Consider the following 26,258-nt stretch of genomic DNA (forward strand, 5'->3'; position numbering starts at 1 on the left):
GATGATCCAGGTTCAAAAGGGTTCAATTTTAGTACAGCAGGATTCCCGAGCATTAATTCTATCACCCGTGATCTTTGGTTTTCAGAGTTAAAAGCTCACTTAAATATGCTTAAACAAGTCCACTCTTGGATAAAGTGGCCATTTACTGAGGCAAATGACCTGCCAGGTGCAGCCTGCACAGGCATTTATCTGTTGGAGTCTTGTGTGGGCTGCATATATCATATTCAGGCCGGTATCCTGAACTGCCCTCTTTATTTAGGCCTTTATTGTGATTTTACTGTTAGGTAAGTTCAGCTCTTGAGTGGCCAAATTACATAACACACTGGCAGCCTGACCCAAGAACCATTATGAGAGAAAAGCAATATACTGCTGTGGTCGGGGGGTAGGAGCAAAACATTTATTATTATTATATATTATCAGTTATTAGTTTAAGTGTAGGCAATATTTAAAATGTTTTCACTGTGCTGCTTTTCTGTCAGACAGCCGTTATCTATTTAAGCTCTCTTGAATTCCACCAGACTCCTTGGATAAAAACAGTAATTTTACTTTGCTGAACATGGGAGTTGGTGATCTACCGCTGCCTCGATCGCTTGTATTATTGTGTGACTTTTGATGTTTAAAAGGGTTTGTTTGCATTCACCAAAGTCACACAATAACACAAACAAACTATCTGAGCAAGGCAGTGGTAGATGTAGCTTTTAAGAAAGTAAGATAAATAACAGCTTCAGTTTCCTGTCAACAATCACTTTGGTTGACAATAATAAGTTTTGTTGCTGCTCCCATCTACAGCAACACATCGCTTGACTTTTGTGGTACTTCTGTCTGCTTTTCTAAACTGGGGATGTGCTGATCGCCATCCACAGTAGCTAATACTTTGACTATGTGTAAAAAACTCTTCAAAAACTACTTCAAAATCCAAACTATTTCTTTAAAATCCAAGGTAATTTGACAAACTTAAGTAAAAATGCACCCAAATGCCCCTCAGCCCATATTTACTGTTTCTTTTTCTGTTTCTTTCTCTGACTCACATGCTGTTGAAGAGCTCCCTGTACGTCTCGTCTCCTTTGCCCTCAGACATCAGGCTGTCCAGCTTGTCAATCAGCTTGGCCTCAACCTATGAGGGGAAAAAAAAAAGGATTTCAATCTCAAAGGGGCAGCCGGTTCAAGCGATACTGGTAAAATGACCAGGAGGAAGAGCAGCATGTGTGGTTTAGAGCTGAGGACTGAACAGTGTGTGAGATCAAATCATTTCACGTCATGTCAATGTAATTCACATGTCAAAGTAAAGGCAACTGCATCTGACATGTTTTCACTTCTACAGTGTGGCTTAAAGACATACAATGCAGGATTTCCCTTAACAAACAATGAATAAGCTCATACAAAAGTAATATCTCTTGATCATTACTTATGACCCAATATAAATGATGTATTATTCTGTTCTTTAAAGACCCTGTGCATGTAATATTAAAGGAAATCATACTTTATGGCAAATTAAAAGCTTGCTGGCTGACATTACTGTCGTCATAGATGAATTGCTGCCTTAGCTAATGGAGGCTTTACATCAAACGACTTTTCACTGTTGCAGGCAAACTTTGAAGTAAAATCCTGATTTATTTATGGAAATTGGTGCACACTCCCATGATCTTGATAATTTGGTGTAAGGTGGTCATAAAACTCAGTCCGAGCTGCGTTTTTCTTGTAATGACTTCTCCGCAAAATCAAACACTTTCATTATTATCATAATTTTTTAAATCTTGGCTCATAGAAATACTGGGGGATACTGGTTTTACTGTATGAAGCACTTTGTGTTGCAGTTTGTTTGTATAAAAGGTGCTGTACAATTTAAGTCTGATTGACTGATTAATGGATCCTACCCAAAAGAACGTATTCTATATTTGTAATTATATAAATCATTACAAATTCAAGTAATGCTTTTGAGCAAAATTATGAATAATAATGCATTATTAACTCAAAACCTTGATTTTAATTAAGGGTCATTTTTTTTTCTCACTGATGAAAGGTCAAAGCACATACGGGTAAAACTTGTGATTAAATACGTTTCAGGCAAGTTATTCTATATCCTACAGCCCTGTACCTGTTTGAAATTGCCACTGCGTCTCTGCTCCCAGTCCATCATGTCATGGAAGATGGGGATCATGACATTCCTCAGATCAGGCTGAGGCACCAGCGTCACCTCCAGGAATGGACCAATCATGGCCGGGATGAAGTTCAACTTGTGTTCCCCTGGAGACGAGACAGAGGTCGACACAGAGGTGAGGCTCTCACTTTATCCCTGAACACAGCGTGTTGTTTATTTCAGAGGCAATTTGGCTAACTCTGGAGAGCTGTCTTCTTTTTTCTTTAAATCTTTCAACAGTCTGCTCTGATAATTTGCTTTAAGTGCACTGCACTCAAACAAAATTGATGCAGTATTTTAATAATAATAATAATAACAGCGCCTTTTTTACTTAATATGTATTATTGTTGCTGGGAAGACTTCCGTTCATACTAACATCAAATACAATGAAAAAAAAAGTGACTTAAAAATGTAGTTCAAAATGTTCACACTTGAATACACATAAAATACTAGCGTTATTACAAAAATTGCACAGAATCATCATGGACTCAGAACAAAAGGTCGAGGGCACCCAACTGGTTGCCATAGCCACAAATAGTTGTTGTCATTAAATGGCTGAGAGTTTTTAAGTCCTGATCAGCCCAAGAACAGAGAAACAGCACGTAATTTTTCTTTACTGTCTCTGACAACATGAACACTAATTCTGCATCGAAAGCTTTTAAATATGGAGATATTTTACATGCGTGTTATTGGCTTGTAAGAGATACTTAGTGCTGGTCTCTTGTGTTGGTCTCTTGTGGGTTGTCTGCATCTTACCTAAATTCTGCCACATGCTGAAGATCTCACAGCCCATCATCACCCTCATGTCTCCATACCTGCATGATAAAAATATAATGGTTAGAAATGTATGCTGGCTGAGAGAAGCCGTTACAGAACAGCATGTTAAATCCTCGTTACACTGTATGTGTATGTGTGGTGTGTATGTGACTGTGAATGCACAAGCACAAGAACAAGCATAAGCACATGGCTCATTACAGTCCATCATAACACATACAGCAAAGTGTGTGTGTGTGTGTGTGTGTGTGTGTGTGTGTGTGTGTGTGTGTGAGTGAGTGTGTGTGCGTGCGTGCGTGCACATTTGCAAATAAACATACTTTTCAAGAATCTTCTTCCTCTTGGAGGGAGAGAAGGACTCCAGCTGAAGGCAGGGCTGGTTGATAAATATAACAGACAGGTAGAAGTACGAGTCCCACACCTGAAAATGACAGCAAAGAAAAAGAAATAGCACCATGTCAATATTGTGCAAAAACTTCCTCCTCCAAGTTGAGTTTTCAGGCGTTCAGATAAAAAGTTCTTGCAGCTGGCATAGATGGATTTGAGTTTTTTTGTGGTATGTTGCAATACAAACTGGACAATAATAGCTGTTAATCAAAGTGATACGCTGTTTATTTCTGTCACAAGAGAACTGTGAATCCTTCAAACACATTTTCAGTAGACTTAATTGTCTGCCTTTTAATTTATTAATCTTCTCTCTCTTTATTTGTCTCATTGGGATTAAAAATCACAAGTGGTCAACGTTAAATCCAAATGTTAAGTACTGCCAAGATGCATTGTGCTCTGATCACTCAAACCACTTGCAGAGATGGTCTGGGACGTATTTGATTAGGTACCTTTTGTAGTAAAAACACTCATGTCTCCCCAACAAGGACTACATCCTCAATACAGAACGTGGATGTTTTGGCGCTGTTGCTGTATAACTGGATAACTGGACCAGATATGGACAAAGTGTTGCATGAACATCCATCATTTTCACCTGCTGAAGTAGACGTGATGGATTCTGCTGACAGCGATATCTCGAGCTGCACCAACATAACTGCCAACATGACTGGCAAGAGTGTGGATGTTATAACTGTGTCGGAGCACTTTTTAGTGGAAGTGATATAAGCAGAAACAAAATCTGAACACAAGTGGTCAGCTGAGACGTGATGTGAACACAGGTGAGAGCGGCAGCGTGTCTCCGCTGTCTACTTGTCTTGGGATCACTGAAACGCATTTTAAAAGCAAGAGCACATGGGTCACAGAGACGCTTACCTTGTAGTCAAACTTGTCATTGAGGAAGTTTTTCCTCAGAGCGTCAGAAAGGTAGAGGACAGTCGTGATGATGACACTAGAAGACAAAGAGTAGAGGAGGTGGAGAAGGTGATTGTGTTACCTGAAAAATGCATCACTGTGAATGATTTTAATGCCATTCAAAAGGCCCATTTGTAGAGTGAAGTGAGGTGAAGTACAGAAAAATTCACAGTTACGTTCAATTATGATGAGGGTCAAATATAAAAGCCCACAGGAAAACACAAAAAGAGTTAAGGGGCACTCTTGTCCCATTATGACCTGAAGCTGAGTTCCAGTTTTTTGAATTTAAGGGGCAATACTGCAGGTGAAAACAGTTTTTTCATGCACTGGTCTATTTTGAGATGTTGGGGGCTTGTTTGCGTCAACTACATGTCTTCTTTCAGCATACTGGACAGAATACATTAAATATACACATTTTGGTGTTAAGTTACACTCAGATCACTGCTCTAAAATGTATGCAAAAGGTGAATATTTAATTATATAATGCCTCATTTGCATATTTAAACATAGCCTAGAATATTTGTAATACAGAAAGTAATATTTTTAATATAAGTAATCAACCGGAGAACTTTGATCGTGATATCTATTAGTAAAAATGTTAACAGTGTCTAATATTTTGTCTAAAAAAATGTCTGTTCTTTTTCCACTCTGAGCCAAAAACTCTACTTCAGTAACGCTTACATACCAGACTTTTCAGTTTTATTCCTACCTTTGTTCTGAAGGTTTTTACAGAGATGTTTGTTCACATATTATTCATAGCCCGATGCATTTAACATGCTAGTCTGAAAAATATGCTAAAAATTGATGTTTTAATGGCTGTTGAGAGTATTTTCTGATTTATAGTTATAAAAAAGAGATCCAACATTCCATCTAATATGTCAACTAAATAAAACAAGAAACCAAACCTGACTTTATACAATGTTCAGATTTTTGTACAGTAAATTTATGCAAATTGGCATATACTGCATTAGATAATACATTTGCTTAATTAAACAGAACTTCAAAAAAGTAATTAAAAAAAATGTCTTCATATATATAATCAAATGGGGAACTTTCAGGGTGATATCTATGAGTGAAAAGCTGTCCCCTATTCACCCGACCACAAAAACATGGTCCTTCATTACTTTATAAAAGCAGCGACCTTTTCTTCTTTTTTTTCATTTATACACGGCATTTGATAGTGTCCTTCAAAGTGTTAACGTGCATTCACTTTTATGAATAGTGACACTGTTGGAAAATATTTTACGTGTTTTTGTACCCCCACCTTGTTGCTGAAATTATAATCATGTCATAAAGAGACATCACCTTGGATAACTAAGGACAGTTGACCTTTTAAGAGAGAGACGTGAAGCACACTGTCCATGAAGAAACTTTCAGCAGATGAAAGCTGTGTCTGTGTGCATGTGTGTGTGTCTGTGTGTGTGTGTGTGTGTGTGTGTGTGTGTGTGTGTATCTTACTTGTTGGTGACCAACCGCATGACGGTCCAGTCTTTGGGAAACATTTCTGGTCTGATTAGGATCCTGAAGACGGTGAAGATCTGAAGGAGAAAGTCCTGGAACACACAAACACACACCACAGGAATGTTATCATGCTGGAACCTTAAATCGGTTCCAAGCTTGTGCAGTTTCACAACAGTCTTTCTCCACATTTCTCCTTTATCCATTGACTTTCAACGACTGAATTCTAATCAGTTCATTTTTCAGTCCAAGTGGACATTTGTGCCAAATTTGAAGGAATCCCCTAAAGGTTTACAGGGTCACAGTGACCTTGACCTTTGACCATCGAATTGTTTCATATCATTTCATCTTTAATTTAAAGCTGATGTTTGTGCCAGATAAAGTGTTCTTAAGAATAGGATGAGTGCAGGGTCAAGATGACCTTGACCTTTGATCTATGGCCATCAAAATCTCATTAGCTCATTATTCAGCTTGGCTGGACATTTGCGCAAAAAAATCCCCCAGGCGTTCTTGAGATACCACGTTCATGAGAATAGGAAGTGTGGACAGACAAATGGATGGACGTACAGATGGACAACCTGAAAACAGAATGCTTACAGCCACAGCTATCTCTGGCATGGAGGCATAATAAAAGGAGAAATACTGATTCAAATGTATCACCGTGAACCTGCCGCATACTTTAACCTAAGAATTTGTGTGCAGTATGAAACCAAATGCAGTCAATGTGTGTGTCTCTCTCCATGCTGCTGAAACAATGACATCCACTGTTTCTCAGCTTAAATTCAGTCTAATTTAATGGTGAAATCTCAATTCATCTTTTCAAAGTCCAGCAGTGGCTCAAGCTCTTCCAGACACTTACGCTTGATACTTGAGATAAAAGTACTAGAAATAAAGCATGAAAACTGTCTTTCTTTCTCAATCTAACAAGAGCAGATTACCAGTCTTTACTCTTTTGACACTGAGCGAAGTGACACATCACTATGATGAACTTGTGACCCCATTAAGTTTCTCTGTGTCTCTTTTTCTGTGTTCTTGTCTTTCTGCTCTTCTTCCTTTTGAAACCTGCCACCACTGATTCACTGCAGTGCAGTCACAAATACCTACATGCACAGCACATAAACACATGTGTGTGCACACATTTATTTCAGAAATGTCTGCAAGTGCAGTGAGTGAGTCACTTGAGGGAAAGTGGGAAGTTTCTAAAAACTTTTAGAAAGTAACAGAGAGAAAAGAGAGGCTGAGAGGCGGGGAGCCGGAGTGATGACTCAAAAAAGAGCAGGGAGAAAAACAAATGTTTTTCTGACAAACACAGATTAGAATGTCAAATCCAAAAAACAACATATATATGGAAATTTCGTCTCTCACTATCTACCCAATATTTATATGCCAATACACACATCGGACAAGCAATGGCAAGACATAACGCACTGTGGCTTGAAAAGGATAAATATATGGGAAAGAAAAGATTGATGTGGTCTCAGGGAAAGGGGGTACAGAGGGAGAGAAGCCGCAGACTGACAGATGGGGAATGAGAGAGATGGATGATGCAGTGGTCTTACCCTCAGGTTGTCTTTGCTGCTGAATGCCTGCAGCAGCTGCTGGTAGTGTCTGTCACTCATCTGTCGCAGAAGGGCCAACAAACACGCCACGAACTCCCCCTGACAGGACAAAAAAACGAAAGAGAGAGAGAGAGAGACAGAGAGAGAGAAAAGATTACTCGATGATCAGTATTAATATTGAGGTGCATTGGCTATTCTTTTCAGGGTCCATGCACATACTGTTCATACAAACACACAGTAACAAAGCAAACAGCTCATGTCGTTGGTTTAACATTGTATACAGAAAAGAAACAAAATAGTTTAACAAACTGAGCTGAACACAGAATTGTTGTTCTATCACTTTACATCTTGAACAGCTCATTAATGCCCTAAAAAATATATTGTACATATTTCTGAAAACATGGGAGCCTTTGATGGACCTCTGCTCACGAACTAGCTGGCTAGACTGTATGTAGCTATGTATGGAGAGAAGACATGTTTTGTAACCGTAGCTAATGTATTGATGTGTTTTATTTTATTTATTGTATTATTTTGCAGTTTTATATTATTTATTTTTAAATAGTTTACTCATTGATTTTGTTGTTCTCATACTTGTTTTGTCAAATTATACTCGAAAATGAAAATGAAAAAAACAGAATTCATAGCAGACTTGACTATATTCTTCATACAAATAATTCTTAACAAACATAAATCATTGTCTGACTGTCTGACATTGTCTGAATTAAATGTCATCAGGTACATCAGTTACAATTCCAAAAAGTTGGCGAAGTATTTCAATGAGCTGCGGATCCCATCCCACCAGAACGCTGAGTGTGCTGAGTACACACACTGTTCTATCCAAAAAATCTTCTCCACAGCAGGACTAAATTGACTCTACACTCACCTCTCTCAGAGCATGTGGAAGAGCTGATTTTTTTCTAAAGTCTCAATGAAACGAAAAAAGAAAAACCTCAACATTTTCACAGTTTGAATCCCTTGTCTCTGTGTTAATTGATCATTTATCTCATAATCTATGCCAAATTTCTGTCAAAAAATCATCATGGAAGTATTTCTACATCAAAATCTGTGCCTTTTCTCTTTCTGTAAAACAAGGTATAACAGTTTCAAACGTTTGATGAGTCATCCAGCTCTCGGGGGCGTTTACAAAGGTTCATCCTGTCAAATGAGACTTTGGTCGACTAGCTATACACACTGCAATTTCAAGACTTTTTCATGACTTTTAAAAGGACCCATAATATTTTTTTTTTCTTTTCCCACTTGCCAGGAGTTTTTTTAAACATCGGATCAGATTCAAACTCTATTCCAACTAATTTCAGCAAGCATATTTGAAGGGAGAGATGTATGCGATTGTCAACAAACGCAACACATCAGCGCACATTAGAGGTATGTTACTTTGACAGCAAAATAAATACATTTGCCATTATATTACACTTCTCAGAAGATTAATGTAACAATTTCATTACACACAACAAAATTCAATGACTTTTCCAAAACTTTATAATAATTCCATGACTTTTAAAGGGATGGAAAATGTGATTGTGAAATTATATGACTTTTTCAGGTTTTCCATGACCATGGGGACCAGTGTGTTTCGATACTGGTGGGCTAAACCTTTGTTTTCATTTCTAAAACAATATAGCCCAGAGCTAATTCATTCATCTTCTGATCTAACCGATAGGGAGGTGTGTGTGGAGCCAGCAGTCCTCTGTGGCTCCATAGGGTGCTAAACTCTTAGTCAGCCCAGTTTTTAGCAGTCTAATTAAATGTGAGCGATTTGTTTCAGTCCCTCTTGTAACTGCTCACTGCTAAAATATTTTTGTTTTGCTGGGAAATATGTCAAAGCTTAGAAGGTAAAGACACTCTAACTTCTGTTTCACTGGGACTTTAAACAAGAATGAATATATTTATGTCTAAATTAGGCTTGTAAAGTTTAAACAAGGTTATGGTTAATTCATGTCAATTAGTGCTTCTAGAATTACGATTTCATTATCATTAATATTGTTTAAACTTAACATGTCCTCACGGCTCACACTTGCCAATAGCCATGTCTAGAGTTTACTGAGCTGTCTTTCTTAGACTGTCTTAGACCTTAGGAGTATATATTCCTAACATGTATGAATTCTGAAAATGGGCATAGTTCCCCTTTAAATATTGTCAGCTTTTTCAAGATTTTTTTTTATTGAGGTTAACTTTGAATGTATGGTTTAATAGGCTAATTGAAGCCTGGTTGTTCAATAAATGAATTGCAATTGTATTTTTTTTTTAACCAAAGATGGCCTATTTATATTCCTGTTCTCACGTTTTTGTTGTTTTTGTTGTTGTTTTTCTGTTTTTTTGCGAGTTATCTATGCTAACTTAATGAGAGAATATGGAAAATGACTTCAAATGCCCATCCCCATCCTTTATATCCTTTGCCACAGGAAAGAAAGCTCTTTAATATATTGAATTTGCAGTATGCCCTTCATTAACCTCTACTGGCGACCAGTAAGAATTGTAGCAACATTAGCAGAGCTCTATTACAAGTGGACCCACCCCTCCTTGAGCCTCCATCAGCACACAGTGATGATCATCTCATTATAATCCACATCACCATTCACCTCTCTGTGCTGTGTTGTATTATAAATCTTAATTATTGCCATTAATGTTAATAATGTTAGACAAATGATAGTCTCTGCCACAGCAACTCAATTTTAAATCTATAATTACTCCTGCACATTTTGTTAAATCCCAAAACAATTTGCAGTGGTAAGCGTACACACAAAGACGGACACATAATGTAGCACACATACAGTGACATCCTGGAACTGCAGTCTCATGGCAGGTCCAGCAGGCTGCGGTCGGTTGCTAATTTCCAGGATGGTTCTCAGCAAAACTCCCAGCAGGCTTTCTACAATTAGCTCCACCTCTTCGGAGACCACCGGCTCCTGCACAAAGGAAAAAAAAAATGCTTAAACATAAATTACAGGCAACAGCCACAGCTTACTTTACTTTGTTAACCATTTGAAACCTGAGCAAATTGGTTTGATTTCTTTCAAAAAGACAGGGAGAACTTAACAAGACATGGTCCAAAAAATTTGCAAAGAAATTTTAAAAAGTATGTAAGTATAAGTATGTTATGTATTTACTACATATAATTTTTTATAACATGATTTTGAATATAAAATATAATTATAAATACAGTTTTTTGTATATTTTCCCCTGTTTTTTAAGGATAATTTTCTAATAATCCTCCTATCTTTCTAAAAAAAACTATTTTAAAACAATTTTCTTTTTTACTAACTTCTCAAATTTGTGGTACATTTTTTTGCCAAGTGCGTCATTGCCTTTTTGCCATGTTTTCCAATGTAAGGGAACCATTTGGCTCAGTATTCAAAGGGTCAAATACTTGTGAAAGATGTCTGAATGCAGCACAAATATAAATGATGAGAATCCAGGTTTTAAAGGGTTGATATATACAGGAAAAGAAAAGCCAAAATCTAAAATGTCAGGGTTTCTAAAAGTTACATAAACGTTCCCTTAAAGTCATCTTGACTAATTTGAATTCTACTTGTGCTTCTCTGTCAGTGCAACCTTGAACCGAGATCGACAACTAGCATCACTCTGCCTCAGAGCCAAACTCTGCGCTTCTTACCCTGAAATCTTACTTTCATCGCACTTTTAATGAGCCTTGAACCAGTAAGTTTGGGGACTAATAAGAAGTTTCAAGGCTAAGAGCAACATTTTGAAACTAAATTCACAGAGAAAGAAGAGAATGGAAAAGAATAAAAGAAGATGGAATACAAAGGAGAGAGAGAGACAGTTTAAGATTAAAAAGCAACTCAAAGAGAGTGGAGGATAAACTGCTGTGTGTGTGTGTGTGTGTGTGTGTGTGTGTGTGTGTGTGTGTGTGTGCGCGCGCGCATGCGTGCGTGTGTGTGCGTGCGTGCGTGCATGTGTGTGCGTGCATCTCCCTCTAGTCTCTACCCCTGACAAGACAGACAGGTTTTGGACAGAGCGATAATGAGAAGGAGCTTCTGACTGGCACATTGGCTGTCACTTCCCTTTAGATGTGGTGCCAGTCTCCCTGTGTGTGTGTATGTGTGTGTGTGTGTGTGTGTGTGTGTGTGTGTCCTACCACTAGCTGCCCCTCTAGCAGCCAACAGTGCAAGTCAGGCAACCTGAGCTGCTTACACGCACACACACACACACACAAAAATCAGACAAACACACACACATGACTCTCAGTGACTGCCATTGCAACAATGGCCACTGTTAAATTGATGGGTCTCATTACTGAACTGCACGGCTGCCAATGTCCTTGTTGCAAAGACTAATTGACCATATACACAACAAAGCAATCTACTATTGCAATGCATTGGAGAGGAAATGGCTGTAAGACTAATTCCTATAGCTTTGACTTCCTCTAAAGTTCTTTTCCACTTATTATGGATGGCGATTCTCTTGTACAGTCTCATAAATTAGCAAAGAAAATGTATTCTAACTGTAAAGAATTATGCCTAATTATACAGAAACTTCATCCATAATAAAATGTAAAAAAACCCCTTTTTTTTTACTTGAAAAATTGTAGCCAAATTACTCTTTGTTTATGCGACAAAATGCTGATTTGTTGAAGTTAATTTCTGCAGCTGCCACCGCAGTGAGCACGCTGGAAAGTTTAAAGAAACAGTTTAACATTTCAGAATAAGCATTTATTTGTTTTCTTGCAAAGAGTCAGATCAGAAGATCAATCTTTTATCTGTATGTTCAATATGAAGCTACCATCAGCAGCTGGTTAGCTTAGCGTAGCTCAAAGACAGGAGGATTTGGTGTCATTGTTCCAATGGCCCATAATTCCAAAACCCCGGTGGTCCTTAAGATGTCCCAAATGCAAACGCCCAATACTCCAAAGTCCCGTTTTTCCAAAAATAAACGCTCCCCGCATTAAGTTTCAGTTTCCCAACAGCAGTTAAGCCACTGAACCCAGGTGTTTTTCAAGGACCCATCCTGGCTTTTGCAGTGACCTTTGTGCCACCAAATGTGGGTGTTTTCAATCAAAACTTGGTCTTTTCCTCAACATGACTAAGTGTGTTTGTTCCTAAACCTATTCATACATTCACCAAAGCGTTGGTGACAAGTGTAGCATATCCATGTTTCACAGAAACACATTTTCCTGGCGAATGGGTTATTTAACTGCAGGGAATGTGTATTTTTGGAAGAACACAACCTCAGACTAACAGGATTTTGGAATTTTTGGCTGTCACAACAATGGGCAATCCCCAGGGGATTTAGGGTTTTGTCGTTGAGCTAGCTGTTTGTGTTTGTGAGGCTAACAGTCTCTTTGCAGTAACTTCATAGGAAAATGAAAGTGGTATTGGCCTTCTCATCGAACTTTGAAGCATGAAAGCGAATAAGAATTTCATTTTGGGAATAAGATTTCCCAAAATGTTGAACAACTCCCTCAAAGGAAATCTATTATGCCTGTCTTTATTTTGAAACATAAATATAATGTTACAGTTTTGATTATTTATATTAAATATGATCAAAGTTTCAAATAATGAGGTAAAAAATTTGTAGAAAAGTTATCCCTATGAGCAAAAACTTAAGGCATCAGGCCGTTTTGAATACTCTGTTTCCAACAATTTTTTCTACTTTTGAGACAAGCTGACGTCAGCTCATGACAGATTTCTTTATATCGTCATCTGTTCCATGCACATTACTGTAAGTGCTTACGTTACATACACTGCACTACATGTAGCTACATGCTATTGTCAGGGAAACATATAAACTTGATTGTTTATTCTGTTAATTTCTCACCAACTTTGGGTCATATTCCTGCTGGAACATGTTAAATTTTGAAGAATTTGGTTTAGAAGCTTTTATTGATGATTATTCATGTCAGAAAGTGTTGCTATACACACTTATTCCCTGGCTGCAAGTGCACCACTACAGGTAGCTACATGCTAATGTCAGAAAACCATGTAATCTTGGTTGTCAATGTTAATTTCTCACTTATTTCAGATCCGATCCCTGCTAAAACAGTGTCTTATTGTGTTTCAGACGTTTTTTGTTTGGGATTTATCATGGTAAAAAGTGTCGCTACACTTTGCTACAATCATTCCCCAGCTCCAATGATGGTGCAGAAATGCTGGCCAATCAGACAAGATGTGACTGAAAGTGGTCCTAATGAGAGAGGTGCTCTGTCTCAGACAAAGGGTGAATACAGACAGTATGAGGAAAATACAGTGTCCTTTGAACATTAAATAATCTAAACCTGTTCAAGTCAAACCACAAGTATGACAATAAAAATGATCATAATAGGTCCCCTTTAAAGATGAGGTGGGCTCGTGTCATGGCAACCAATCACTGCTGTAATACTCACCGCAGTGCCGTTCTCCTCCTTCTTAATGAGGGACAACATGCTGGTGAGGATGCGAGCACACATGACCAGGTCTCTCTGCTCCTGCATGTGTGCCTGGAGGACACGGAGCACCACCGGCAGCAGGATGCACCGTGACTCTGCAATACACACATACACACTGTTATCACACATCAAAGACATAATAATATATACGGAGTGAACACAACAAAGCTCAACAGGGAAGAACACACTCATCTTCTGTGGCTGTTTTAGTTCTTGTTCTGCCTTTGCAAGTGCAAAATGTTTCTCAAACATAATTAAATGTAATTCTTCCTGTAACATTAATGTGAATTGCATGAGGGATGTTTTCTTGCCACATGAAGCCTTTGGGAGAAAGCTGAAAATTGACGGTAATTTGCTTCAGTGTACAGCCTTAGGTGCACTGTAGGGGAATAATTAGCCGAGGTGTGTTCCGCACTGCAGGAGAGCACAACCCATCAGGATAATATGGACTAATAGCCTGTTTGTACATGATGCAGAACAAACACACATTACAAAGTATGACTGATTATTATCTGCATTTTGCAGATGAGTCTAGTTGTTCGAATCTGTTTGTTTCCCTCTGTGCTGTTTATTTTACCCTGTTCATAATATGTATGCATGACTTTGCATTTGTGCAATTTGCTCACCAATTTCCCCGTGTTGGGTTTTCAGTGTGTTCACAAGCTTTAATTATATATTCATATCAAAGTGAGCATCTGTTTGTGTGAGCAAGTCTTTACCTGGGTTAATGTACAGCTGGCTTTCCACCGTTTTGGTGATGCACTGCAGTTTGACAGCCTCCAGGCAGTCGGCGTGGACGGCGGTGGGCAGGCTGCCCAGTGTCTCCCTGACGAAGTTGGCCACCTCCCGTACTGTGAAGATCTTCAACAGCTCGCCGTAAACAGCTGGAAATGTCCGCAGGAACACCGCCTAGACAGAACAGAGAGATTTTCAATCATTTGGGAGGATAAACTGGCAACAACAAATTGTGTTCAGTCCTTTAAGGGGTCTGGATTAAACAGTTCATTACACAAAATTCGGTTATGTTGTATAAGAAAACTCAACCATAACACAATACTCTTTGTATCCATATATGTCGGTGCTTACTGAGAGCTGTTTTGTTTTGAAAACAAAAGTAAACATCCACTATTGTGCAATGAATCATTCGCCTAGAGTGGTTTTGGTTGGCAGTCGGGGATTAGGTGGATTCAATTTAAGGGCTACTCCAGCGGGATTGCTGTCCGTCGCTTGTTTGTAGCTCTCAGTCTGATGCTCTTTCTTCCTGTCAGGTTCTGTCAGATTCTCGCTGCACAACTGAAAAATGAAGATTACTAGAAATCTACAGATGTGAGTCACTGTCTCTTTGTTTTTTTTGTTTTTACCATCATTTTTTCAGGAAAGCCTGACAGAGGACAGAAACCATTTATCAGCGACACTCTTTCACTTTCACAGGTGTTTACTTTTGTAAGAAAAGCAGGTCAGATGGAGCAAAAAAGAGTTGGAAAGTATTGCTGCTCATTAAAGGCTGCTTGGTGGTAACAGCTAATTCTGAGGTTTTCTCTGGGGTCGACACTCAGACAGGAGCAACAGAAGACATCCATAATTCATATTTTGCTTTAAATCAGCATAAAAACATTAGTAACATTATTTTCACTGTAATCTTTATAATTGTTTCATAAAAGACACATATAAAGTAATAACAACAGCCTGAATTAAAAAAAGAACGTAGCAAATGTAGCAGGTATCACCCATTGGTTTGTCGAATCAAGTTTTGAAGCCTCAAGTTTGGCATTTTGACCACCGCCATGTTGGATTGTAGGCGCCAGAGGTGACCGTATTTGGATGAGAGGGTAGGTGGAGCTAATGCTAGCTGCTAATTTCGTAAGCATGGCGCATTTACAGCTATGGTAAACTGTGATAATGCTAATACAAATTTTCACTTACAGACAACAAGCATAGAACCATTAAAACAAAATGCACTTGACTGAAAAAGTGAACATCTGACTTCTTGCAACAGTGGCTTTAAAACTTTTTCTGATATGCCCAAAACAAGTTAATGGTCCCCAAACCCACAAATTTGTGTCAGTCATTAACAATAATTGCAGAAACAACGAATAAAAAAGGATCCATGTCAAATTTTGATGAAATAATGGTAAGCATGATAGCATCAGCGAATTCATTTCATGCCGTGGGGAGATTTTTGATACAACCAAACGCTGAACAATATTTTTTTTCTGGTGACCAAATCCATTACATTTAAGTTTCATGAACTGAAAACACATTAAAATAGTAACGGCAACAGCTACACCTCCATACTTTTCGCATCTGGGGTTGAGTCATGGTAATGTTACCTACGTTGTCACCTTCATAGCAACTAGTCAATAGACAGCACCCACCTATGACTCAAAGCTTGCCTTAACTATTTGTGACTTCAAGCCTTGATCAAATTTAAACAGGCAAGTTGTATTAAAAACTAATCGCCTGTACAGTTGTCAGGATAGTTGAAATTAGCTATAGAGACCAAAAACAGTTTTTTTCATACCAGACTGTAAACACGTTAATTTCTGCTGTAAAGTTGGGCTTTTATACACGGAGGTCCACAGGGATTAACTTGTTTTTCGAGCCAGTCTCAAGTGGCCTTTGGAGGAACTGCAGATTTGGCACTTCAACATTGGTTTCGTTTTTCAACCCTGGAGGTTACTGCTATGCAATAATTTGGACCAGAAAGGTTTGAGAAATCCTGTGTTAATTGCTCAGAGGAACCAGTTGCTCCCTAACACTATTTTTCCCCACGGCAAATGCCATCTGTGCAGAAACTCTTATTGATCACTTTATGAATACAACAATATTCAGGGAACGTAGATAAGGTCTCTGCTATTGAAGTAAAATCAGCTCCAGGCATCAACATCAACGTCATCCTGTGATGAAAGCCACAACACATTTCAGGTGATGTGCTAAATTAAAGCGACTTGGCTTTGCTGCTTATGTGTACTATATGTGTTTTTGTGTGTTGGACCAATGTGTGTGTGTGCCCACATGTCACAGATCAACTTGGATCAGCATTAGTCTGGCCTGCATCTTCCCACAGCCACTGTTGTGTTGAGAATACAGATTAGTTGAGATCAGGAGTCAACGGAGGGATGAAGTGGAGCTTTCAGGAGGGCATGCAGAGGGCACAAGTGGAATAGCTAATGTTTCACGCTTTTTCTGGCCTCAAAGCGAGGTGAATTAATTACAAAAGTGACTGGAGGGTTTGAAAACAAAACTGCCAGTCTCCTGAGTAGACTATTACAATTGTTTAAATGAGCTGTGATGAGAAAACCTGACAAAGTAATAAAAAAGAAAGCAATTTTCCGATAACGTTAGAATAAAAAATGTGTTCAGGATGAGGGAATATGGGTGAGGCAAACAAAGCAATAAAGAAAAGGAATTATTAACATACTTAAGGGAATGACACACACACACACACACACACACACACACACACATTTTTGCTCAGGTTTTGCCTGACTTGAGCGCTGAGAGCAGCCTGGAATTGAACTGATTAAATGAGTAGACCACTCTAATGGACTAAATAGAAATAACTGAAAAAGAGAGGCAAATGAGAATACAAAAGAGCAAAACAAGAGGCGATGAGGAAGAGGGGGAGAACACGGACAAGTCAGCAGAAAAAGAAGAGACAGAAGATCCACACACAGAAGCAAAAATGCGGGTATTTCCCTACAAGAGTGCATAAAATACACACACAAAACCACACAAGCATCTGTTTCTGGTGTGTAATTAGGATTATCTTCGGCGTCTTTAGCTTGTTTGTTTTGGTTTGCTTGTTCAAAATCGGCGAGGGCGGCCGCCCTGCTGTGCAGACCTCCCAGCGGAAATGGAAAAGCTGCCACGGAAATGCCTATTCCGTCTCCTGCCCCTCTGGCAGCATGAAATTCAATTACAAACAATTTCTCACCTATCACAACTGCATTAACAGAGAGAGAAAACATAATGTGGTGCACAAGTTCTGACAGGTGCAGATTCACACGTTCACATCAGAGATGTGAGGGTTTAGATATGTAGATACGTGTCACAAACAGACACACCACACCCATGGGTACCTGTGTTTGTGCCACGGGGCTGGTGCTTTTGTTTTCCTGTGAGAGGAAGAAGCGTATGGACATGAAGAGCTCGTGGATGCAGACTCGGAACTCTTCCTCGTTCTGGCCTCCTGTTGCCAATGAGAAAAGCCGACGGGACTGGATGATGTACTTGAAGATGTACTCGCTGGCCTAGAGGACAAAAAGAATGATTGTCGTTTATCATTGTTCTGTGTTTAAATAGAAAAAAAAACAACTAATTAGATTTCCCTTGAGTTGAAAATGGTTAAAGTAACATGTTACATTAGATTCTGCCCCTGGCTCAGTTTATATTCAAGCAAAATATGGTATGGTATTTGTTTGTGTATGTGAGGGTGGCAGCTTTTTTCTGTTTATTATCTTTGTGAATGGAATATAATTCAGTTTTGGACAAGTAATTAGAGGACATAAAGAGTGCAAAGAGCTGACTTTGGGCTTTTGAAGCTTGTGATATGCATTTTTCATGATTATCTTACATTTTATATAAAATAGTGATTGAAAAAATCATAACACTTAAAAAGGTGTAGCCCTGGTTAAGATAGCTGAGTCCATTTCATTTCAGTTCTTGATAAAAAAAAAACAAAACAAAAAAAACAACGACATGCGGGTCAGATTGCAGGTGTTGGATCAGAAATATATTCAAATAAAATAATAAAAATAATAATTAACTGTGGAGATGAGCAAAGGATATTCATTTAAATTGTATTTACTTAATTACCTTAATTTTTAAAATATAATGTATTAGTTTCATGAGTATAAAATGTCCCCAAAATCATCATTTTTAACAAACCGCCTAACCAAATTATTCGAGCACATGGTTATTATAGGATTTTCTATTTTGGGATTGGGCTGCAGATTTTGTGTTTCCACTGCAGACACTACTTTTATATGAAGGTGGTTTGCATCATTTAACGTTTCCACAGGAAAAGTGACTCAATAAAAAATACACATTGGAGGACATTGAACACTTCATATTCTTTCTTCTTGGTATGTAGCTGTTTATTTCAAGAAGACAAGCTTTGTTTGAGAAAAGGCTGCAGGAAGCAAGGAGAAATACTGCTGAAAATACCAAGAGAGAAAAGATTGTCCCGTGCCGGACTCTGGTAGACAGTTATTTAATCAAATAGGTAAAATAACTACTTTTTGAACAGAAAGTGATATAAATCATTCGACTACAATATTGTGAAATGTATCTACTGTACAATCAGAGTGACCTGCTTTTTTCTTTATTACATAAGTATGACAAAGTTGTCTTAAGATAACACACTTCATGTTTGCTACAGAAGTAAACATGTCTAAAAGAGGAACTCTAAAAAAAAAACAACGAACGAAAGACATCCTATAGATCATTCAAACCGCTGCAAACAGGTCTGCGGTGCATCGCTCATTTATTATTTACTGCATGACAGAGTAACATTTACTTCTGCTACAGAACGTGTGGCGTGAATGATAAATGGGAAACCACAGTACAGGAGCCGCAATGTGCCTCTCTGACGCCGCATCTGCATGAGTCATTTGAATAATGTGATGTGGCTTCCCAACAACCAGAGGCACTGCATTTTTGCTGATTAAAATTGCATGCAGCGTAATAGATTGAGGAGGGGAATAATGAATGGTGGCGCGATGTATTCACTGCTGATGGAGGGGAGAGGGGGGGCAATTATAAAGAGTGGCAGCGAGAGGTTTGTTTGTTTGTATTTCTGGATGCGCCTGTGTTGATGGTCTAATTGTGTGTAAATATCCCTGATTGTGCGTCTTCTGAAAACATCACCTGTACGTGTGTCCTGCACGTGTATGAGCACTTGTCTCACCTTGAGCACCTGCTGTATGTGATCCTGATGTTCTGCGTCAACGATGCGGTCCACGTACCACTTCAGCACTTTGATCAGGTCCCTGGAGAAGACACACACGCACAGTATCACCACACACACCCCGAGCTACATCGCACACATCTCCTCTCACTGGGTTCAAGATGAGGCAACCCAGTGTTTTGAAATGAAACACTTAATTACACAGCGTTTTACCAATTTCAGAGTAAATTCTGAATGTTGTCGAGAGTGATGATTTTAAGATGACGGACAAAATAAATAAAAATCTTTTGTTCCTGTCTTTAAGTCAGTTGAGACTCTTCAAATCGAGACAGATACTTCAAGAGAGGCGTCTGTTTTTGCAACAGCAAGCTGGTGACAAAAGAAGGCAGACAGTGATTACTAAATGAGAAGATTTTCTTTCTCTAATCAGGACTGGATGACATCCGGGTTCCCTTTAAAAAACTTTAGATTGTTTTAATAATTTCTGTGTTAATTAATTAAGGTGTGACACTTCCAATGAAACAATATCACGCAGGTGAGAGAGTTTGAAGCAGATGGATGTGGCAGCAGCGTTCTGCGTGGCTGCGTGCGATGACTGAAAAAAAGAGAAGAAGACAGCGCCAGCACGATATCTTAACAGGTACAGAGAGTGTGAAGAAGACAGCCGGCGAGAACAGCAGGTTGTGAGTATGTGGTTGTGACAGTCAGGAGAAGAAATGAGGAGGTAAGGAAGCAAAAGCACAATTTCATATCTCATCAGCCAGGGGGCACCATACGCATTTCATTCACACTTCTGGCTGACTGAACAGCAGCACAGAACAGAGCTGCCTCTCAGCACTGACGCAGGTCAGCCTGCCTGCCCATGTGATACTGTGTGTCATTAGAATATAATAGACGGGGAAGGCTGCCTTGTTGTACACTCAAGGTGCTGCAGCATCTGAGGAAGTGAAGGATGAGACGTCACGTACCTGTAGGACAAAGCTCCGGCAAAGTGACTCTCAATGTAGGTGTCCATGACTGGTTTGAAGTGCTGGAATTTGCTGTCCTGGAGGAGGTTGATGATATGGACCTGAGAATAAAATAGAGAACATATTTTAAAAAGTATTCCTTAACATACAAAATTCAGTTTTTCACCTGACATATTTCACACACTATACTACACTATCATATATATTTCAGATCAGTCTGTTCCAGCTTTTTTATTGAAGCTTCTCATTGATGAATTAAATATCAAAACTCAAGACTGCATGTTTTCACCATTCACTCAAGTGGACACACAAGTGTAAACTTCTTCCTACTCATTTTCAGGGCATGTCAGTGCTTGTAAATGGAATTTATAAAACAAGCTTTTCATTTTATTAGGCCTATTTGTTGGAAGTTATTTAAGTTTTTTTTTTGTTTGTTTGTTTTAACATTTCTCATTCATTGAATCGGGAAGCACTGAGCATAAAACTGGAAAAATTACTCCTTGATTGTACTGCCTGAGTTGTGTGAGTTTGTATACAGATGTTTTGATGCAGTTCTGTGGTAAAACAAGGTCCCAGTGACTTTAATTCATCAAGAATATTGGCCTTCTTTGGATTTTTCATTTACTGTGTAGGCTTCTTTCTTGAGTTTTCTTGAGTAATTGTTACAAAAATGGTCATATTTGCAGGTGAACTATTCCTTTAGGCTACCAAAAAACAATTTGATGTGAAACCTGTTTGGTTTTTTTTGGCAAAGTGCTTAATCAGAAAAACTTTGTTGATCCCCAGGGGAAAAATGAGAAATTGCAGTTGCTGTTCTTGGTGCTAACATACTGTGTCTAGGCATAGTGAAACTACAAGAAAACAGAAACAGAAAATAATAACTATGTGAGACAAAAAAATAAAAAGTGCTACTATACATAATGAATTAAACATATAAATGTAAAAGTAGAAAAATTATAGGGAAGAAATATAAGAAATATGTTTAAATATGTGCATTTATTTGGTAAAGAAAACTCATAATATGAAAAAAAAGTGCTTAATTTCTTTTAGATTGTAATTATTGTATATATCGTCTTTACATTAAACCTCAAACTTAGACACTCGTATGGGAAATCAACAATGAGAAGGTAAAAAGAAAGAAAAAAGAGAAATCACACTCAACAGATACAAAACACCTGTCTGCACATTATTTAAGGTATAGATGGATTACTTAATAACTGGGCACAGGCCAAAGGGTCTTAAGTGTAAGGACCCCCTTGGCCTTGACCTGCAGTATGTCACATAAATTAACATGTACTGACCAGGAAGAGACCAAAAATATCTACGAAGAGAGACAAAAAACAAAGAGATGCAATGGAACTGCAAAGAGACAAAAAAACCCAACAAAAATGGGCAAAACAACCAAAAAGAAACATAAAACAACGACAAAGATACACAAAAAGACTACACAGAGATTCCAAGGAACTGCAAAGAGACGCACAACAACAACGAAAATGAGCAAAACAACCAAAAACAGACAAAGAAATGCCAAAGAGATATGACTATAAAAGAGGCACGTGAAGAGGTGGTGGGGCCCTTTGCATATCTGTGCCAAAGGTGCCCATTGTCTCATAAAGCAGTCATGATTTTACTTTCACTACATGTGTCCAATAGAAAAAAACTATATAAAAATATGACAAAAACAATGTAAAAAGAGAGTGAGAGAGAATTTACATGTACAAATAGTTGTAAATATCGATAAATACAACAAAACAGCCAATCCAAACCACTTTGACAGTGGCTGCATGATTTTTTACCCCTTGACCCTTCAGAGGACCTGTCAGTCACACTGTTAGTCATTTAAAACACATACTGTCATGTTAAATAAAGCCATTTTCATTTTTCACAAACCCTACAGAATGCCTTCGACTGTTTTTAAAAGAGACCTGCGTTTTATTTTCTTTGATTGAGATCATATTCCACCCATGCAGAGGGCCATTCACAAGCTGGAATCCTCCACATTTCCCTCGTGTGCAAGCTTTTTTTGTGAAATGCACCGAATTTGTTCAACCACAGACAGATAACTCCACATGTCAGACTTGTTGGACTGATCTCAAAACCGCAAAAACAGAAACCTGATGACTACCCCGGCTCGCTGGGCCTTTTCATCACTGATAACGCCACGCTGAGAGCAGAAAGTGTGTTCATGTGTCAGCGTGAGACTGATGTAGAGAGAGACACAGAGAAAGAGAGAGTCAGAGAGAGAGAGAGAGAGAGAGAGGGATCGATCACAGGCCTCGCTCTATCAGCGCACTGCAGCGTGACCGGGATGAGATTGGTTCAGCGAGCTCTGTGATGTTACATCACTCCATCTTTCTCCATCAGTAAGTCTGTGTTTGACTCAAACACTGAGATTGTGCTTGACATATGAAGGAAAAGAGGAAACAGAACAAACCAACAACAGGAAAATTCCAGCACTTACCAGTGAATCAAACACCTTGAGGCCATATCTCTGCGAGCTTTCATCCAGAATACCAAACAGAGTGTCCAGGGTGTCCTGGAGAAACTGTGGCAGGGAGCAGAAGAAAAGGGAGTTTGTGCATGTGTGAGCTGCAGCATCAAATTAACTTCACTTTTCAGTTTTTGAACATCCCTGTGGACTGAAATCGAATCAAAAACAATCGATACTACAAATGCCAGGATAGCGGGAGCAATTTGGCGCAGAGAAATCTCATCGTGGGCCTACTTTGACAATCTCCGAGCCATCGATCTCCTTCAGCTTCGAGAGGCTGTCGTTGATCCGTTCGGGGTGGGCTCGCCACTTCAACAGGTCCAGCATATCTCCTGGAGAAAGACAAAAAAAAAAGAAGAAGCAAATGAGGGAGATACAGAAAAACAGCGGCGACAAGCACAAGAGATCAAGAAATATCTGGCGTTTGTTTGTGAAGAAGTGCAGGATTATGGGAGCAGAGCACACCTCAGATCACAAAGCATCACCGCACCCTTCAATTATAGCCCCAAAAACTCCACAGAATCCAAACAAATGATGACATTTTCAAGTGCAGCGGGATAAAGGAGATAAAAAGTCATTTTCCTGAGCCAGGGTCCCCAGACATGCGCATGAATAAAACATTAGCCTCGAGAAGAAAGTCTTTTAGCTGTCTCTTCAGATTCAGTTCAACCTGAAGCGTGTCTTTTTTGCAACTTTGAAATTTGTGCCTGTGTGCGCGCGTGCGTGACTGCATTTGTTTTTTAAGCAATCTGTCAAGCTAATTTTGTCATCAAAACACACTGCAATACTTCTATAATCAATTCAGCGACAAAATCAAATGTATGCAGGAAAATGAACAGCCTGTTGCAGCTGAATTGTGCCTGTAGCCTTTCTGTTTGTATATTCTACCATCTACTTAATGAGGTAAAAAATGATTCATCATTCACTGATTTTTTTTGCAGTCTGGAAAAACAAAGTTTAGGACACACCAGTGGCTGAATGGAGAAAAACAAAAGTCTCCTTTGCTGCGCTTTCAGTTTCAATGAATGATTATTGTTGGCTATTGTTCACCACAGTATAAATGAGGGCGAACATATCAGTGACGAGCTCATCCTGCTGAAATAAGACTACAGTTCCCACTCTGTGAGGCAGATTTCTGAAAGCAACCATTTATAGGTTCGTTAGTGAGTGTTCCCACCACGCTGCATATTCACAGGTTTTTTTTTCACACCCTTGAATGCTTTGGATAGAAATGACACTTTCTCACCTGCATAGAGCTTGTCATTCCCTTCTTTTTGCTTGTTATCATATGGCATTTTACCATTTTATTAGCATGTTGTGAAGCGTTGTCACTGCTTTGGCTATAAGAGCTCTGACAGTTGCCCATCGGTCAAATTTTGCCTTTGTTTTTGTGTTGCGTCCTGCACGGTTGGCGCTAGTCAGCCCATGTCTGCTTTCTATCAACCGACTCAGCATTTTAAATCCACACCAGGGTGAGTTAAATCACTCTGACTGGCAGTTTAGCTCAGTGCCCAAGAAGAGAAACAATAGTTCGAAAAGTAAGGGCGTAAGATCAAAACTAGCAAGATCATATTAGGAAATATATTTATTTTAGACATTAAGCTGTTGTGGCTACATGTGGAGTGGGTTGGCGTTCTCCTGCTGCTTCAGTCCACAAGTATCCTTGATTAAGATACTGACCCCAAATTGCACCAGATGGCTGTTACATTGTTGTGTGAGTGCTTTTAAGCTGAGAAGAAGGTGACACCCTGTACGTAAGCCTCAGCTACCCATGTGTAAAAGTGTTGGTGAATATGACAGGTTGTGTAAAAGCACTTTGAGTGATTGCAATACTAGAAAGGTGCAAAATACTGTAAGTGCAGCTCCATTTACTATTTAAGCCATTAAGCAGAAACAGTTGGTAACTGTTTGCATTTGTTTTTGCTGGTGCATGGTTATCATTGTTTGTTCTTTCAGCATTGTCAATCTACTAGGTGGCTAGCTAGGAAATTTAAAAGAAGAAAAGTGATATTTCCCTGAAACGCCTTTCTTTTTGTTTGGATATGTTTAGTCAACTCTATATTTTTCCTTTTATTCATTTATTTTATATGCTAAACACCCTTTGTTCTACACTTGTGTTTTTTGTTTCTACACTGTAAAAAATGAAAAAATAAACTGTATTACTGGTAACCCTGGACTGATGGTATCTCTCTATTGTAAACGTTAGTTACATGACAGGCCATGGAAGTCTCCTTTCTTTGAAATTTCTCTTTTTTTCCCAAATATTTAAACTTATAACATTCTGCTTAATTTTTTTCAGCCCCCTTTTGCGACCCTACCGCCGTTGCCCACATTTAATCAATGGGAAAAGTGATGTTTTTTCAGCCCAACAGTTCTATACCTGATCCACAGAGCAAAGCAGGAGCACAGGACCAGCTAGTCCACAACCACACTGCAATCTAAAATGTGACATGAGTTGGAACGCAGCAGCCAAAACACCTCACCGGGCAAACGGCCAAAATGTCAATCCCTGAGTCGAGTTTACCGTTTTGTGTGAGCTTGGTGGAGCAGAGGAAGCTGGTGATCCAGAAAGACTCTTTGGTGCCTTTCAGAGTCTGGTTATTGGACGGCAGGTTGGCTTTGGAGAATGGCAGCTTCAGGTAGCGTGAGCAGTCTGCCAAGCTGGTGTTCTCCTCACACTGGAAACGAGGGAAGGAAAGAGAGAAAAAAAACACACATTTTGTAAACTGGTAAAAAAGGGATTATAGGTGGGTACAAAATGTCATAGAGTTTGTATATTAATATTATTGTCAGCTGAAGAGAAATTGTGATTGAGACATTTAAGCCTTTGAAACCCGAAGTGCCATCATGTTTCTTGTGCAGCTTTCAGATGCCTTTCAAAAGGAATGTGACCTTTGAACCTTGGGAAAATTGGTGCGATTTCTTCCAAAAGATGGGGAAAAAGGCAGTGAGTAACTTGGTAAGAAATGTTCCACAAATTGCAAGAAGTAAGTAGATTTAGAAGATTATTTTAAAACGACTAGGGAAAAATGTCAAGGGAAAAAAGACAAAAGCTAGGGAAAAACTAGATTTCATATTTAAAATTATATTAGAAAATTATTATAATTTCTTAAGCACTTTGTCCAGGTCATTTTCCTTGTTTTTTTAACCTTCTTCTTCTTTTCTTATTTTTTTTAATTTTATTGTGCGTAACTAATTTTCCAGAAATTTTCTTGGACTCTTCACTATTTTTTTTTCAAATGTTTGTGTCTTGCTCACTGCCTT

General features: G+C 38.7%; 1 protein-coding gene across 4 annotated transcripts in view; it reads right to left on the minus strand.

Annotated features, from left to right (window-relative positions):
• The window catches only part of dock4b (dedicator of cytokinesis 4b), a 166,579-nt gene that overhangs the window by 42,263 nt on the left and 98,058 nt on the right, over nucleotides 1-26,258 (minus strand). For all 4 annotated transcript variants that reach the window (XM_042511801.1, XM_042511802.1, XM_042511799.1 and 1 more), the window contains exons 18-33: nucleotides 25,519-25,672; nucleotides 23,229-23,326; nucleotides 22,965-23,048; nucleotides 20,504-20,604; nucleotides 19,536-19,617; nucleotides 17,707-17,877; nucleotides 14,344-14,533; nucleotides 13,583-13,719; nucleotides 10,014-10,148; nucleotides 7,225-7,323; nucleotides 5,666-5,760; nucleotides 4,169-4,244; nucleotides 3,232-3,332; nucleotides 2,894-2,952; nucleotides 2,096-2,244; nucleotides 1,029-1,114 (exon numbers count right to left, since the gene is read on the minus strand). In XM_042511801.1, the coding sequence (XP_042367735.1) occupies nucleotides 1,029-1,114; nucleotides 2,096-2,244; nucleotides 2,894-2,952; nucleotides 3,232-3,332; nucleotides 4,169-4,244; nucleotides 5,666-5,760; nucleotides 7,225-7,323; nucleotides 10,014-10,148; nucleotides 13,583-13,719; nucleotides 14,344-14,533; nucleotides 17,707-17,877; nucleotides 19,536-19,617; nucleotides 20,504-20,604; nucleotides 22,965-23,048; nucleotides 23,229-23,326; nucleotides 25,519-25,672 (1,817 nt within the window). The remainder of the gene's footprint in view (nucleotides 1-1,028; nucleotides 1,115-2,095; nucleotides 2,245-2,893; nucleotides 2,953-3,231; nucleotides 3,333-4,168; nucleotides 4,245-5,665; nucleotides 5,761-7,224; nucleotides 7,324-10,013; nucleotides 10,149-13,582; nucleotides 13,720-14,343; nucleotides 14,534-17,706; nucleotides 17,878-19,535; nucleotides 19,618-20,503; nucleotides 20,605-22,964; nucleotides 23,049-23,228; nucleotides 23,327-25,518; nucleotides 25,673-26,258) is intronic.

The sequence above is a fragment of the Plectropomus leopardus genome, chromosome 22, assembly GCF_008729295.1.
Source record: "Plectropomus leopardus isolate mb chromosome 22, YSFRI_Pleo_2.0, whole genome shotgun sequence".
NCBI classification, from domain to species: domain Eukaryota; kingdom Metazoa; phylum Chordata; class Actinopteri; order Perciformes; family Serranidae; genus Plectropomus; species Plectropomus leopardus.